The sequence below is a fragment of the Cottoperca gobio genome, chromosome 15 (genome assembly GCF_900634415.1).
Source record: "Cottoperca gobio chromosome 15, fCotGob3.1, whole genome shotgun sequence".
Taxonomy (NCBI): domain Eukaryota; kingdom Metazoa; phylum Chordata; class Actinopteri; order Perciformes; family Bovichtidae; genus Cottoperca; species Cottoperca gobio.
Genome location: NC_041369.1, coordinates 9451737 through 9469499, shown reverse-complemented (window position 1 = coordinate 9469499; position 17763 = coordinate 9451737). Strand labels below are relative to the sequence as shown.

The following is a 17763-nucleotide window of genomic DNA, read 5'->3' as shown; positions in this document are numbered from 1 at the left end:
TTCAAAAACTGAAGAATGTCAACATGATTCTTGTAGTCACAAGCAATAAAACACCTTAATGGTTATTATCGCTAATGATACAGGCAGAAAAATACTTCTAGAGATTTCTATACAAGCATACTTTTTTGTCATGTTTAATTTATAGCAACTGTGAAAGGGGTGTTGGGGAACTTTTGCTTGTCCATTTTAGAACAGACTGGGGAGGTGTTCATGTAAACTGTTTTTTTAACAAACCTGAAATTCTACATAATTCATCATTAGACTCATTATACATTGAATTAAACTATTTGCATGGCAGTAATCGGGAGAAAATGTTGTAATAATGACACTGACAAAAAATAAATATGTCAAAAGTTTCACTGATTTTATGCACATGCTGATGAAGAGGAAGTCAATGTCCAAGATAAACGTAAACACTCCCAGTCACCCACAATGAAACACTCCCACCCCTCATCCTCATCACTGCAAATGTAATACACACTGCCACACACACCTCTTCTTGCAGGAGGTTAACCTCAATAACACCCCAGCAACAGACTGGGATATAGAGGGTCTACTCAAGTTACTCCCAGTTTTACCTAAAACATGTCCTTCACAGCTCCACCGCAAGCATCTTACACTCTTGCGTTAATAGGTGGGCGGGCAGTCTAGGAACACTTCTTTCAGGAAAGTCATAAATGTCTCCTCGACTCGACCGGTGCTTTCATTCCCCCCCCCCCATCATCACTTTCTATAGGCTTCCTTTGAATGCGGATCTTGGTTGCACAGGAATAAGCAATTTGATATCCAAGTCACTTAGGATGAGTGCCGAAGAACTGGTGTCAGACGCTGAGGCTCAGAAACCTCCTTGTTGTATGGATGTTTGAGGCGTTACCTGAAAACACCTTCTGGTGGAGTTTAATGCCAATTAAGTGGCTACGGTTCCCGAAGACACGTCCCACCACCACAATGACAAAATGTCAAGATAACTCTTCTCAGCTTCAACAGATAACAATATAATGATGCAAACTGAATTATATCACTCGAGACAACCCTATACAAGTGTGGAACTGGATAATGAGAATGGATTGTAAGCAAGTGATTGAAGCATTAGCTCAGAGTTGAGAGTACTGATGTTACCAAGTTTGCTCTAAAGCCCATGAACATATAAAAAATCTCTTATTTGTGTTTGTATTTTCCTAGTGGTTAGTCATTGTGTTCAGCAGTGGAAAAAACAAAGTTGAGAAATCATTAAACAAAAAACTAAAAAGATGTGACTCATGAGAGTAAACAAAGTCATGCAGATCAGAGAAGTCAGAGTTAGTGTTTGGCAAAGATAAGTGAACACTTTGATCTTGATGATGGCAGCTCTGTGTGACATCCCTTCTTTAGTACTCCCCCTTCTATTTACCCAAAATCCTGTTGCCGATTAACCGTATTTCCTGTATGTGTTCAAATCAACAGGGCCTTACCGTCCTTGAAGGTCTTGTACAAGATATCTTATCTTATCTAGAGCAGCAAAAACTTGGTTTGTTTCACTAGATAACATGAGCCCCAACTTCCTCTCCTTACAGCTCGAAACCCTGGTTGACCCTTTCATGAGACACTCAAACTCCTAATCTCAAAAGGAGCAACGCACTAAATTCACCCATATACTAAAGGAATGTGCTGCCGAGTTTAGAATCAGAAAGCTGAATGTTTGTCTTAAAGGCTCTGCTGGCGCTTACACAAGCATATAGAGTCCATTGTAAAGATAAATGCTACCATTTATCTAAAGCTGGTGAAAAGATGCTAAATTGGCTAATTACAGATTTAGTGCAGGAATAGTAAACCACTTACAAAGCAAGAGAGAATTGCTTCAATTAGCTACATTTGAGATGTATGCTAGACTGTGAAAACACTGTATGGTAATTATATCTTTTATCTCCTTTATTGTGCTGATTAGTGCACTGGGGGGGAGTGCTCTATTCTGATCACAGGGCATTGTGTTTGGGGGTCATTAACCTATGGGCGGTTCTAAGGTTGACGTCAGCTCCTACCCCCCTCTACCTTTTATATGGGACTTGCTCGTCCCTCAGTTTCTCTGTCTCTGCGAACAACACAACAGCAACCACAAAAACAACCAAAGAAAACAAAAGATAAGTGGAAAAACAGCCGACGGGGCAATTTGCATGACTTGTCAATCTTCCACAAACACAAGGCCTAAACTGGGCCCCTTGGCTTGCCTAAGCAGCAGGATGTCGGCCCCTTTAGTCTCAGTTGACGACGACTCGTGTCTTTTTCTGGGCTGCATCTTAGTCCTAAGAAATAAGGTGGTCAACATATCCCTCAACATCTGGGATGCATCAGAAGAGACTAGAAACTTACTGCGTGGCCTAATAGCAATCATGCTCCTCTGCTCTATGAAACTGACATCTGCATTCATACGCATAAAGATCCAACAAGCTACATCATTAAGAGATTTCTCTTGCCAACCATGATGCCTACATTTCCATCTCTACAAACCCACACTAAGGAAATCCAACATCAGTCTACATATTCACCCACTGACTGATTTATATATTTTTTCTGTGAACCCTCTTTCTACCCCTGTCACACACACATTACACCATCTGTAAATTAAAAATGTGAATTTTCTAGACTAACCAACAGCACCGCTCATCCACAAATCCTAGTTAAACTGTTGTGATACTGAAAAGCTGCATGTCAGGATGGCGGAGCGGAGATGAAAGGCCCACAGCAAAGATCTCTGCTGATTGCCTGTAGAGAATGAATATGCAAATAAAGCAGAAGGTAAATGAAAAACAAAGCGGGGGTTTTTGCAGCAGCCTTTTACATGTTCCCCTTTATTTTTGCATTGGTTAAGAACCTGGGAAGTCTATCAATAATGAATTCAAGTCAGAGCAAGGAAGGAGACACGAAGGGAAATCAGTCACCTTTTTTTCCTTGCGAGCCCCTGAGCAGTTTTGGGGCCTATTGTATTTCCCACAAGCTTTTCAGTGAACACGCATTAAGCTTAAGTGACAGATGAATGGAAAATTGAGGGAGATAAAATAATATCCATAACACCTCTAGCTTACATAGTACCAATCAGACTTGGTATGCATGTTTTGGCAGACAGTCCAGAAAGTAGGGCACCACAGCCAATTGCAAACTCTATTGACCACAGCAAGAGCAAAAAAAGTAAATCAATTATCTGGTCGAATGTCATGAGAGGCAAAAACTGGGATCGGGAGAGTCTGATGTGCATACTCAACAGTTGTTTCATTGCCACCAGAGCCAAAAGGCACTTTAGCCAGCACTTAATATATTAAGCCACTTGATTCTCAACACACACACACACACACACACACACACACACACACACACACACACACACACACACACACACACACACACACACACACACACGAAGAGCACTGGCCCCTTGAACAAAAGATGAACAGGGCAACAGATTTCCCTGGTCTTGAGATAACAGAAACCCAACACCCTCGTCCTCCAGTGGGGCTCTTTGTACGTCTGAGAGAGGGTCAATCAGCAGCCGCTGACAGATGGGTCTGCAGTCGATTTAGGAGAGGAAGGCATGATGAGGTCAGGCATAGGTTTCTTCGCTCTGTCCCCCTGGAGGGAAGACAAGGATCAAGTCAGGATGTCCGAGACTGACCTTTTCTCACCTCGCAGCCTTTGGCATACAACACCTGGACTAATATGATATAATTAAGATCATTAACAAACTAGCAAAACATTACGCCACAGTGGAAACTTTGCCTCCAAATTAACAGCATACAGGCAGACCATTAATATTTGTCTACAAATGCCATTGTGTTTCGAACAAAAGTGAAAGCCACTCCAGCTGGAAAGCAAACAAATTTGAAACGCTCCACTGGAGTTCTACGTAGTTTTGGCAGATGCTCCAAGCTTAAGTGTCCATTCAATTAGGCACTCCAGTTAAGATGGCAATCATGGTTTAACCGTGAGCCGATGTGTTGAGGCTGGAATTGGAACTCGCTTTGCCCTGGCAAATAACTGGTCATGAAAAGTCAGCGGTGGTCAGACACTTAGACAATCACTCTTGTGTAGTACGCACAAACCTAATGAGGCAATAGCATTTGCCAGGAGTGGAGGTCCACATCAGCTCATGAGCAGAAAATAGAGTACTGAAACAGAATCAACAGGGATATTTCAGGGTTTCCACCAGAAAAGCTGTTAGGCCCAGCACCATGTCGGTCGCTGCGCTGCAAAAACTCAGAGCAGCGGCTTCCCACAAGAGAATAGCTGGTCCACTTTATAACTCAGCCCACCTTAAGTTTGAGCCCTTGTTTTTGCAGTGGCTACCTTCAGTTGTATCAGCAGGTGGTCCTAAAGAGTTGTAGCACTTATTCACAGACAAACAAACTGTACACACACTGCATGGCTACGTTACTGCGGACTTCATATTAACTGCACACAGGCTCGATCGCACACTTACTATTGCGGTCGTCACAGTAGCGTGGGCTGAACAAAAATGTTTTCCGGTAGTGGTGGCAGATTAGCATATTACTTATTGTTTGTATGTCAGGAAGTTACATCCATGAACAGCATTTTCTTTAAGTATGTTAAGTTATTCTGCAGAATATTGCAAAGTCTGGCTTTTCCATTCACCTGTAAAATATTATCAGGTCTCATACTAGTTTACTGACAAAATTTCTTCTTTAGCTTTTCAAACTTTCATTAATTATTACAAGGCAGTGGCTCTCTTGTGACAAACAGAAAGCATGATACATTTCAGCTAAATGTTTTAGTATCCCCAGAACGAGTGAATAACACCTCTCTAACAAACCCGTTTGTTTACTGAAAATGAATGCAGACCCTCCAGGCATTCGCAGCTGAATAGCATAATAGGTTTGTGGTAATTAATAAAAAGTAGTATTGAAGTGAATGACACACAGAGGAGCCTCCACATTACTGAGACAGATGCACACACATCTGATCATTGACCAGCCGACATCGACAGGAAGTTGATATGTACCAACAGAAACAGAGCTGCTCCATTGCAGCTTAATGCACCGAGCTATGATGTCTGCCTTGTCAGGTAGCCAGAGGGGGAGACACTAGAGATGACACAGGGCAGGAGAGAGTGTCGGCTGGGTCAGCCTTGCTGTACAACCTTTTGACTAACAGGGTGACTCACTGCAGCTTTGGGCCTTGAAGGGAGCAAACCCACTGTTTGGCTTCATTTAAACATGAAACAAAAGAGGGTCAAACAGAAAGCAGAAGGGGCAAAAGTCAGAATGATTCAGGTATGTCAGAGCGACACACGCTCTTCCTGTATGACCGCAGAGACACACACACATATGCTAGCCGTATGTACACATACGCAGCTACACACTCATATGCTAGCCATATGTACACATACGCAGCTACACACTCAGGAACATATATTAGGAATTAGCACAATTCTAAACTCTTGCTATAAATTATTCTGGTTCACTGTGACAACATCAAATATTAATTAGGTGTCAAAGCTTCTTCTTTATTTATTTTTTAAAACAGCCAGTCTGATATGTGCTTCACAAAAGGCACAGTTCTTATTAGTGTTTTAGATTAGAACTTTTAAACTTGCTTGGTCAAAAATTGTGAGTTTACAGCAATGAAACATTAATTTTCTCCTTCAGAAAAGACATTTACACCGTCTAGATAAAAAATAACACCTGCAACAGAGATAACTCACGAATAACTGACAAATCATAACATCGGAAATGAAGCCCCTGATGAAAACAAAAATCTAATCATGAATTATCCTGACACATCTCAAACAAATGTGCAAAAGATAATTTAACGGGAGCTAACAAAACAACATGTGGTCGAAAACAAAGCAGGAATGCATCTCTCACTCTAAGCAACATGCGCACACATACTGTACATTTCCACTCCCCCCGCTGACAGTGAGCATGGCTTTCCAACCAGTGACTATTCACTTTTCTTATGTGCACACATCTGACAAGGATGCGAGTGCCTTTCCCCTTTCCTCCACTCCCCCTAGTGTATCCATCCAACACTGCATTTTCCCAATGCATCTCCGAAACAGAGAGAAAGAGAGAGAGTGAGAGAGACAGGCCCCTCCTCCAGATGACATCAGTGCTCTATTGAAGCTAGAGGCAAGCACAACTCCACATTTGTATAGAGATCTACCCGTGCACCTCCGTCCTTGCACAGCCTACAGATTGTGGATGTGTGTGGGGAGCACCAGTAAACATAGCAGTGCTGCTAAAGATAAACTCCAAATAGCTCTAGCCTTGTGAGTGAGAAGAGTTTTTTTTGGATCTGAATTTAAATCCTCCTAGCCTGGATTGGATTATTATTTTTCCCCCGTTGTGAACCCCAATTTAAGAGGATACCTGTTACTTTCCTTTTTTTTTGATTGATTATAGAGGTAAGTGAGTTTTTTGCTGGTACAGTCCTGTTGGGAATGCATCCTCTTCATCTTTTTGGATCTTCTTTCTGGCAGATGGAAGTCATGCGGGATCCTAAGGAGTTGCTTGTCTCTTAAATAGTTGCCCTCTCCCACCCCCCCTTCTTTCTTAATACTCGGTCCTGACCAAACCAAAAATATTTGGTTTATCTGATGTGGTTGTGACACAGGCGTAGCAACGCTTTAAGCGATAGTAAGAAGAAGAAAAAAAACCGTTGCACGAGTGCACGTTTCTTCCATAAAACGAAATTGCGCTGTAGTTTACGCAATGCAAGTCATTTTGCTCAGTTTAGCAGATACAAATCTGACTTGAACAGATTCATCCATTTCGTTATCTCAAGTCCCACACATGCCTGCAACTTGTTTCTCCGAGCCTGTGCTGCGTCCCTCTTTATTCTAGCAGAGACCACAAGCACCACATCTGGTTTTTTTCTCCCGTTTTCCCACTCCGTCTGTAGAGATTAATTTCTTGTTGCGACACGCTAAATGTGCTTCTCGATCACATTCACACTCCGCCTCAGTACACTGGTCCCAACATGTATAAAGCACTTAAGAGAGCAACAGGGGCGTCTAAAATCTTCCCGTTCCTAGTTTCAGCTTTCGATTTACCCAATCAAGTGGGGGAAATAAACAGTGGCGAATACGCAAACTTGATGGGATTAGGGGGACTGTGTGATTTAGTCTCGGCGTTGCAGCCCGAGAAGACACCCCGGTGTGCAGCTGAAATTGCAGTGCAGATCCCGTGGAGTTAGACATGAAAGGGCAGCTGGAAAAACTCCGCTAAATGTGTCTCCAGCGTCACCGTCTACGACTCGGAACAGCTCTATCCATGCCATACTCCTTAAAAATGTTTACCGTGTGCAACTGCAACTTATCTGCAGATAATACGGACGTCCCCTTAAAAAACATAAATAGGTTTTGAGAGCTTTATGTTGTAGGGGCGCAGTCATGACGGTCCCCTGAAAATGCACAAAATAAAATCCATTGAAGTTCCATAGGCACCAGTTCGCACATAAGCAACGGCTCATTTACCGCACATAACATACTGTAATGTTCAATAACAATGCCGCAAAACAAATATCTGACTGCCGTATTAATGGGCATCCAGAAATAAAAGCAGTTTACAGTAAGATAACACATCCTGCTCATATGGGCGACTGACACTCTAATGTCAATCTATGATGGTAATGAATCAAATACCCAGTTCGTTTCTCTCTCTATACGAACGTGATATGTATCCCATTTTATATATACATATAAACATATAAACAATGTAATTATAGATCTTTGTTGTTCAGTGTGTTTGAGAGACAAAGACATAAATAGCCTGTTAAATATAGTAGACCTAAGGACAGACCCAATTGTCTTTACTGCCTGAGGCAAAACTCCCCAGTCAATTGCTTTCAGAGGGAATTCACATTGCAGATTAACAACTAACCAGGTCACTACAGAGAGCATCTTCTATTGCCAGATAAGTTAAAGCATAAAATATGAATGACTGTGAAGGGAAAAAGTAATAAAAATGACTTTGAGTACAGTGTCAAATCTGAAATATGTCTTGGTAGTTCTCAGGAGGCCTTCAGATCTTTTCATAATTTATTTAGCCACTAAGCAATATCTGTTTACCACCTATTCCAAACTTTAAGAGTCAAATCATTTTATATTGTTGAATCGTTACTAAAAGTAAAAAGGTGTAAACACGGCTGCAATGCATAAATATTGCAGGGGAAACCTTTGCGAGCGCTATGACTCAGGAAAAACTGTATATGGGCCTGAAGGGAGGTTAACAAATCTCTGTATTGTAGGTAGGTGTCTGGTCTGTGCTGAGATGGGCTCCTGTGAGCATCTTAACATGAGTATTCAGTGTTTTGATGTTTGCTTGTCACATACAGACACACATCTCATCGTGCAGTGCCTACCACCCCCATGTGGGGAAAAACCACTGCAGCTGCTACAGATCTCTCCTTTCAGGCGGTTACAAAAGGGAGACCCCCGTCTGTCCCAGGCCTCTCTATGCTCTTAATGGGCCAGCAAAATATCATCTGGTCAGCCAATCTAAAGACAGCACCAGGAGGCCACATACCAAATCTGTGGAACTATCTGAGATTTTTGCCCTATTTTCTCTTAGCCTGAAACGTGTCCTGTGAATTCAGATGTGACCATGAATGTTCCATTGTGTCTCAGCCCCACAGCAGGCCGTTGCCTGGTGTCTTGACATACAATCTACCAATATGTAAATCAATTGCAGAGACGAGGTTTCACATGGCACACAAATAATGACAAAAACTCACCTTTAGCAGAAAATCATGAAACTTTAAAACATTTTTTTAAATGCAACAAAATACAAATACATTACATTTTGCTTTCATATTAGGTTAGCTTCAACTGTCTTTAACCAAAGTACGTACATGTATTTGCCTGTTCATATAACCATAAACAATTAATGTTTTCCAGTTAGCGCTGTGTTTAAAACCCATCAACTCCGTCACAAAAACATTTTCAAAACCAAAATCTGAAAGAAAATACAACCCACAATAACCATATTGTGTGCAATCAATCATAATTCAAAACTATATTATGAATTAGAATAAATAATCAACAGCAGACACAAACAATGTTGATTTCCCAATGGAGAGCTCTACTTTGGTTCAAAATTAATTTCAGGGCTCATGAATAATTTAACAGTCAGCCATTACTACTTCTACAGCACTTTCTCCCCTAAATGCAGCCAATGTAATATTATTCTGTATTTTATAGAACTAACAGTCATTATAATCAGCAATACTTTTGACAGGCATGAAATTGTTTCTATTTGAAAATTTCCAAAGCCTTTCTTGTGCAGTGTATGACTAGGGGGCACAAAGTCTTGGGCTCTGTTATTGCAGTCTAATGTGCATTTATGCGTGTTGAGCTCACAATGGCTATCAGTGTCCAGCTTTGTGTGAGCCTCCCACGCTCTCCACTGAAAGGTAACTAGCTGTACACACACACACACAATTTTACCAGGATGCTCAATTTAACTTTGCCTGTTCAGATTAAATGAAGCAGAAGCCACTTTGACTGCTGGAGAAATCTCTTGTCGGCCGGCGGAGCTTATTAGAACGATGGAGAATAACATCCATCACTAAAAATGTTCAACTCAGCCTCCATTGCCCTCAAAATGATTTGTGTGCATGTGTGTGTGCGTACATGTGCGTGGGAGTACGTTATTAGTAAATGCAATAGAAAAGGCATGCAAAGTGGACTGTGTAAAGTAGAGGCATTTTTAAATTGCTTGAATAAACCGTTTTAATACCTCTGTTGGGGCCAGCAGGTCCACATGCTTGCTTTGTAGCGAACAATGGAGAGGGGCCACTCTCCTGAAATCCGATGAGCGCAGAAAAAGAAAAAAGGGGGAAAACAGCCAAGCATCTAGGCCCAACTATGCTCCTCGTAAAGTAAGCATGATGTGCTTGGTTCAAAGCAGACGTCTGATAAATCACCCACAATATAACATCACACTGGGGCCTATTATTATTATTATGTTACATTATGTTTTTGTTCTTTGACTATATTTACACCAGTGCTGCTAAATGAATAACTATGTCCCTTGAGTAAAATTCTGTTATCTCAGCAGGTAACAGAGTTGTAGTGGCCAAAGAAATGAAAACTAAGTGGCTATGTTGCGCCATATCATAAATGTATTTAATTTAATCCAAGTGCAGATAGATTTAGCTAGTTTCCCTTGATAAGAAAGAATTTCATAGATAATTACTTTCTTTTATGTAATGCTAAGAATTCAAGGATTCAAATCAAGACTACATACTTAACATTATTCAAAGGATGGAGAACTTTACAAAATGAGGTGAAAGGGGCCATTTAAAATTGAAATAGCTTGACTAAGTGCTACATTAAAAGTTCATTCCAACAGACAGACAGCACATATCCCTCTATCATCCCGCCATTTTCTAAAACTCCATTACAGAATTTCATCTCTTTTTCCCCGAGTCAGACTCCTTTATTCCAGAAGTTAGTAGAGGTCACATCTGGTGCTTTTTCCCCAGACTCTAATCTACAACTAATGTAATACTGGACTAAGGGGCTGTGTTTAGATGGAACAGAAGGAAGGGGGGCGTTATTATTACACAGCATCTCAGGAGTTGTAATCGAGTTTCAAGCGTCTCAATTTCCTAATCTTCTCCTTGTCATGGGCTACAACTGTTAAATAGCTGGGCCCCTTGTTCCTAATTTACCTCTGCATGTTTTACAGCAAACAGTGGCAGCTAGCAGGTCACTTGAATGGTCATATCACATATAAGGACACAGAGCTATTGTGTTGTCAGAGGAAACATAACATTTTCTTTGGCAAAGGAAATTCTATTTTCACGAACAGAAACAGCATTCATAGAGGATGGGGTGGGGGTAAGGGGTCACAGAGAGGAGCTAAGAGTGACAGGGATGGATGCAACAGCGGTGCTCTTCTCCATACAAAATTTAAATGGGCCTCATTTGTCATGTGTGATTTTAACAATGCGAGTAATTCAGTAAGCACAAACTGAATCCGTTTTCCCTCTCATGTGTGAAATCTGGACTAGCCTTGTTTTTTTTCAGCAGGGGGGGGGGGGGGGTTTAAGCGCAGGACTAGTTCTCTTAACACCAAAATCTCAGCAAAGCAGTGAACTGGACTGAGAAGGGCACAGGGGCTCCACCCTTAGCCATTGTGTTGGGGTCTAGATCACTGTTGTCTTTCGTATGCGTAGACATTCTTTATTGTATCACCATAGAAAAGAAATGCGTTCTGTTAGAGTAACGGGCTGTAAAAGGTCAACTGGCTAAATCATAGGCTAGAAGAAAGGGCATTTCTAAATAAGAATTCACAGTGTAAGCGAGGGCAGAGTTCAGTATCAAACACATTCCTAAACTTAATTAGATTTCCTCTGTATCAACATCTAGTTCACTTAAGGTTTCATACTAAAAATCAATGACTGAAATGAGTACCTGAAACGTACAGGGGCACAGAGAGTGGTGTATTCTTACATTTTTACCAGATTAAAAGAAAAAAATAAAGTGTAACTAACACAAACATGCTAAATAAATGCATTTTATCAATCTTGAAAGATTACCATCTCATGCCTGATCATCAAAACATGACTTTGCACTGACTGAATGTGGGCACTAAACATGTTTGTCTCTGATTATTTTTCAGAACATCATCCCAGGTGTGAGGAGGGCACAGTATGAGACAAGCTGCAGATGCGTGAGGGAGGCTGGGACCAGAAGGATAAACACCTTGCCCTGTTTTGCTCCTTAGAGGAAAGGGGAACATTGGTTATCTCCTTCAGGAAAAGGGACCAGAGCCCTGGATTAATGTGTATACAGTCTCGACAAGGGAGCAGCGGATTCTGGGTTACCTGAAGACCTGGAGTACACAAGTGAACAGGCCTGTATTGAGCCTGTGGCACAGAGGATTGGCATGGCTCAGACCAGCTTTGTGTCAACTCATCATGCCTGTCGGGCTTGATTGCAGAAAGGAGCCTTTGCTAAAGCTCACCCCGTCCTACACGCGGAACACTATACAACACGCAAAAAATCTCCTTTGCAGTTATGGCTGTTGAGCCCAACACCCATTAGGATTTTTAATATTACCTGAGCGCGCATGTTTTGTCAGTAAGAGGGGATGCTTTTTCTACAGGCTTATCTGCCATGGTAAAAGTCTTTGAAAGCATGAGCCTCTGACTACACAGAGGAGGTCATCGTCCACACAAGGATCAGCTCAGCAAACACTGACCAGGTCAGGATATCACCAGAAACTCCTTTGGACAAGCTTTTCCTTTCAGAAAGGATAAGAGCAAATTCAAGAGGAAATCTTGATTGGATTTTTGGTGGCTGGAAAGGATTTACCACTTCATATAAATCAGGTATGACAAATACAGATGTCTTTGCCATTTTCCACTTAATGACCATACCACCATTTGTAATGAGACATGCAGGAAGAGAGGTCATGGCAGGAGTGCATCATTAAAAGCAATAAATCAGTATTAGCCTAATTAAAAGGGAACTACACATCACTAGTGAAAACAAATACAGACAACCAGTTGGCACCTTCTGTTTTGCACCACAGTTTTGTTCATTTCAAGGCTACCTAAATTTATGAATTGTGACATTTTATAACTTTTCTTTTTTTAAATTAATGTACATTTTCAAAATACAACAAAGATCCTTAAAATAGTGCTGTGGAAGGATAAATGAAGCTCACAAATTTCATCATGTGACCTCAGAAAACTGTCTCAAAAAAAAAACCTTTCCCCCTTGCATCTTAACGTGCTAAAGATTTTAATCAAACCTCTTTTCTGTGAGACCTTGTAAGAGGCCAGTTAAACCCCAGAATTTGAATGGCGGAAAAGCATGGGTAACGATCTAACAGGACTTAAGAGTATGTCAGTTCTACTTCATCAACAAAGCCTGACTTTGTTCACGCTCATGGTCTGTAGCGATGAAAGGCAGCCTTGAGATACAGAAATGTGTAAAACAACTAGGGGATGCCATTACCTTTCACAAGTCAGGACAAAAAGCTGATACACAGAGATTCAATTCACAAAGCTTACAAGTTGGAACATTTCTTAAAAAGATGTTCCTTTTCTATTGAAGGTTACACTTTAAACTCCTTAATCTATCCATGATGCAAAGACAGATCTGAAGAAAACTGTTTATTGTAGGAAACAAAACAGTTTCACTTTATTGTTACTGTCTGGCAATCCTAATCATCAATTCATATACATTTAATAGTAGGATTTCAAACAGATTCTTTCACCAGATATTTAATCTAGAAAGTGCTGCAGGCAGCATTTCAAACACCCAGCAATTATGAGAACAGGAATTTGGCTCTCCTTTAAAGGCCTTGTGTATTAAATGTACCCTTGTGTCTTCTCCCCAGGGGCCCTTGAGTGATTAATCTGCCAGGCAACACAGCTTCAAGATGGTGCGTCAATGCAAGGCCTTTATCCTCTTCCTCATCAGGGTCGGGCTGCTGCTGGGTCTTGCTAACCCCCTGGTGACCTCCACCTCATGTCCCTCAGCCTGCCGCTGTGATGGGACCTTCATCTACTGTAATGACCGTGGCCTGACTTCCATGCCTACTGGTATGCCCAAGGATGCTACAGTGCTCTTTCTGCAAAACAATCGTATCAAGAGTTCCGGCATTCCTGCAGAGCTCCGCACACTGTCAAATGTGGAGAAGATCTACCTTTACTGCAACAATCTGGATGAGTTCCCCACTAATCTTCCTCTTGGGCTGAAAGAGCTCCACCTTCAGGAGAACAACGTTCGGATGATTACCCATTCATCTTTAGCTCAAATTCCCTACATTGAGGAACTACACCTGGATGATAACTCGGTCTCTGCAGTCAGCATAGAAGAGGGGGCCTTCAGGGACAGTAATTACCTCCGACTGCTTTTTCTCTCAAGAAACCACCTAAGCACCATCCCTTCGGGCCTACCCATGAGCATTGAGGAGCTGCGCTTTGATGACAACCGCATCTCCTCCATCTCAGAGCAGTCGCTGCAAGATCTCATCAACCTGAAGCGACTAATCCTGGATGGTAACCTGCTCAACAACCGTGGGATTGGAGAGATGGCTCTCATCAACCTGATCAACCTGACTGAGCTCTCATTAATGAGGAACTCCTTGACATCGCCCCCAGCCAACTTGCCAGGCACCAGTTTGGAGAAGCTGCAGCTACAAGATAATCACATTAATCGGGTCCCGCCTGGGGCTTTTGCCTTCCTTAGGCAGTTGTATCGCCTGGACCTGTCTGGCAACAACCTGAGCAGCCTCCCTCAGGGTGTATTTGAAGATCTGGACAATCTCACACAGCTCCTGTTACGCAACAACCCCTGGCAATGCACTTGCAGGATGAAATGGGTGCGTGACTGGCTGCGGTCATTGCCATCTAAGGTGAATGTACGTGGCTTTATGTGCCAGGGTCCTGATAAGGTCAAAGGCATGGCAATTAAAGACCTAACTACAGACATGTTTGATTGCACAGATTCAGAAATCATCCACACGTATGAGACAAGCACAGTCTCCAACATTCTACGCCCCACACAGCCTCAGTGGCCCTCGTTTGTGACTAAAAGGCCTGCAGTAAAAGGGCCTGGCATTGGTAAGAATTACCACAGCACTACCACCTTTTCGGGAAGAAAGATCATCACCATCAGTGTGAAGTCAACTAGTGCAGATGCAATACACATATCATGGAGGGTTTCGCAGCCCATGACTGCCCTACGGCTCAGCTGGCTAAAGCTGGGACACAGCCCTGCCTTTGGTTCCATCACTGAGACCATTGTGCAGGGAGAGAGGAAGGAGTACCTGCTCACGGCACTGGAGCCAGAGTCTTCCTATAGGATATGCATGGTTCCCATGGAGACCAGCAACATTTACCTGTCAGATGAGACCCCTGTTTGCATCGAGACAGAGACTGGTTCTCACAAATCATACAACCCGACTACAACTTTAAACAGAGAGCAGGAGAAAGAGCCTTACAAAAATTCCAGTCTGCCTTTGGCTGCCATCATTGGAGGGGCTGTGGCTCTTTTGGCAATAATCATGTTGGCACTGGTGTGTTGGTATGTCCACAGGAATGGTTCACTATTTTCCAGGAACTGCACCTACAACAAAGGTCGTCGGAGAAAGGATGACTATGCTGAGGCTGGCACCAAGAAGGACAACTCCATCCTTGAAATACGAGAGACTTCTTTTCAAATGATACCTATAAATCACCTGCCTGTGTCCAAGGAGGAGTTTGTGATACACACAATTTTCCCACCTAATGGCCTGACTTTATACAAAACCCCACATAATGAGAACAGTATTAACAACAGGAGCTACAGAGACAGTGGAATACCAGATTCAGACCATTCCCATTCATGATATTGCGCATGGCCATTCATGATGAGTGTGTGACATAAACAGAGTGGCAAGACTTTTACAAAACACTGGATCTATAAGACTAAGGAAGCAATGTTCTGTACATTTGCCATATAATTTATATTTAAGGACATTTTATGGAGGACGAAGAACGTTCCAGTTGCAGGCCATCACTGAATCATCAGTGGGTATTGAAACTAACTGCAATTCTATATTTTAGGAATTTGTAGTAATTTGTACTGTATTTCCTTTGCTTAAGGTTATCGACCAACTAAAAGAAACTCTGTGTTCTACTGAGATATGATGACTTGTCAACTGTGAAAGTGGGTTTTCATTGCTGTGTTAAACAATCAGACCTTAGAAAACCTTGTAGTATAAGCACAGGTCATTCTTTTAACTTTGTGGCTGTCTGAAAAACAAAAAGGCAAAAAAAATTACATGAAGTAAACTAAGGCACAGCTGATCAACTAATTAGCAAAGCAGGCATGTTGCCCTCGAAAAGAATGAGCAGTCAGTAGCTGTCTCCACATAATAAGGACCAAGAGTATTGCTCTAGTATTCACCTGGTATGGAGAACGAATAACTAAAGATGAGGTGCCATGCTTTATTTCTCTGCTTTGTTCAATGTGTGATTTTTATTTCTGTTTTGCAAGAAGAGGAAACACAGCAAAGCAACCCCGATTAGGGTTCCAGTGTTTCTGATAGGATTGTAGACCACAGCACAGGGCAGATAAAGCACACCGACCTTAAGGAGCTCTCTGCTTCTCAAAACAAGTAGACTGGACAGGCTGACACAGAGGACCCCCCACTATCTCTATTTGTACAAGCCAACAAAGGCCAAACGACAATGGCGGCATTCTTTAGTACCATGTACCATACGTCATTCTAGTCACCAGGCCAAAAAGACAAAACATGTCGGCTTTCATTAGAATTACCACAGTGTCAGCAACTCCTTGTTATGAGTATTATTTTGTATTATTTTCCAAATGAACACACTATTATGTTTCCACAATTTGAAGTTAACTGTTCTTAATAATTGAAAACCAAAGTGCATTGTATGCCCTTTGGCCAGTCTTGTATGTGCCTTGATCCAATGCTTATTGTATTTAGCTTTTTAAGAAACCAGTGACTTTTTTTCATACACACTTGAATATGAAAAATATTGGTCATATTACAGAATAAAAGTGAACAAAAATTACTTTGCTCTTCCTTACCTTCAGTACAACAAACTCCACTCAAAATTATACATCTTTTATTATTCTGTTCAATCACTATTATCCCATCATGCTTTGCTGTGATTGCTCAATTTATTTGTTTTCTACTCAAGAGAATTATATCTTTGTACAAATGTGAACTACACTGGAGTAAAAAAAAAAAAAAAAGGCTACAGAGGACCTGGTTTATTCATTCATATCTCAAATGACTGTCTAGGCGCACAATCTTAATGAAAACGTAACCTACTACATATTTATCCTTCAGAATGATCTGAACTCAGAAGTCTTAGCTCATAGCCTTAAAACCACATCTCCCCTTCAAAGACATAGTGAACTCTTTAACAATAACCAAGATACTGTTCTTGAAACCCAGTTTTCCACTTCATGGGCAGTCTGCAGAGCAACATCTGCTTGAGGCTGCTGTTGTTCTTTCGTGTGGTGAAGCCATGTGTGACTTATCCGATTGGCCAGAGAGAGAAATGTCACAGTAGAGTAGAAATAGGCTGAGGAGAGATTGGACTCTAGGGTTTGATGAACCTCCCAGGCACCAGGGCAACAGAAAACTAATGACCAGGCACCATATGGAGGGTGGTACAGGCAGACCCTTATCGGGATGCCCGTCCCTGCAGAGGACAGAGTATATATACACTGCTCTGGGCTCCAGGCAGCACACTTAATGACATGGTTGCCGCTCACCCGGGCAAGGGCCTATGAAAAAGGTACACATGCAAAAGCAGTAAAGTAGCCTATTAGCCCATTTCACAAATGTATCCAACAGACTATCTTGTAAAAGCTAACATAAAGTTAATGCATTTAAGATTATAATCACTAGACTTCAGCACTGACCGTAACACTACACAAAAGCACATACTGTAAGACGTATTCAGTGTGCATCACAAAAAATTGCGTACCCACATTCACACACACACAAGCTCTTAACACAGGGAAAGCTTTAATTACAGTAAGAGGAGCCGCTAAAAGCTGCACACGCTATCCAAACCTTAAGTATACACTAACCCTGCCCTTTACACTAAATATATGTGTCATTAACTTGGAATTAAAGTAAACAGACAGTCTACTTTTAGAATACGGAATAGTAATAGTTTCCATATGAACGCTGTCAATAGTTTTTTGTTCTTTGACTATTAGTCCTATCTTATTTGAGTAAAGAAAAAAGAAAACTACATGATAAAAGCTTGGAATGTTGGTTATTT

The 17763-nt window shown here is 41.6% G+C and overlaps 2 protein-coding genes across 2 annotated transcripts in view; one reads left to right on the top strand and one right to left on the bottom strand.

The window, feature by feature from the left end:
- Window positions 1-17763, bottom strand: part of macrod2 (mono-ADP ribosylhydrolase 2) — a 367748-nt gene that overhangs the window by 287794 nt on the left and 62191 nt on the right. The gene's annotated exons all lie outside the window — the stretch shown is intronic.
- Window positions 6158-16768, top strand: flrt3 (fibronectin leucine rich transmembrane 3). The gene is made up of 3 exons (XM_029449306.1): window positions 6158-6391; window positions 11616-12327; window positions 13344-16768. The coding sequence occupies exon 3, from the start codon at window positions 13386-13388 to the stop codon at window positions 15336-15338; it is 1953 nt and encodes a 650-aa protein (XP_029305166.1). The 5' UTR covers window positions 6158-6391; window positions 11616-12327; window positions 13344-13385; the 3' UTR covers window positions 15339-16768.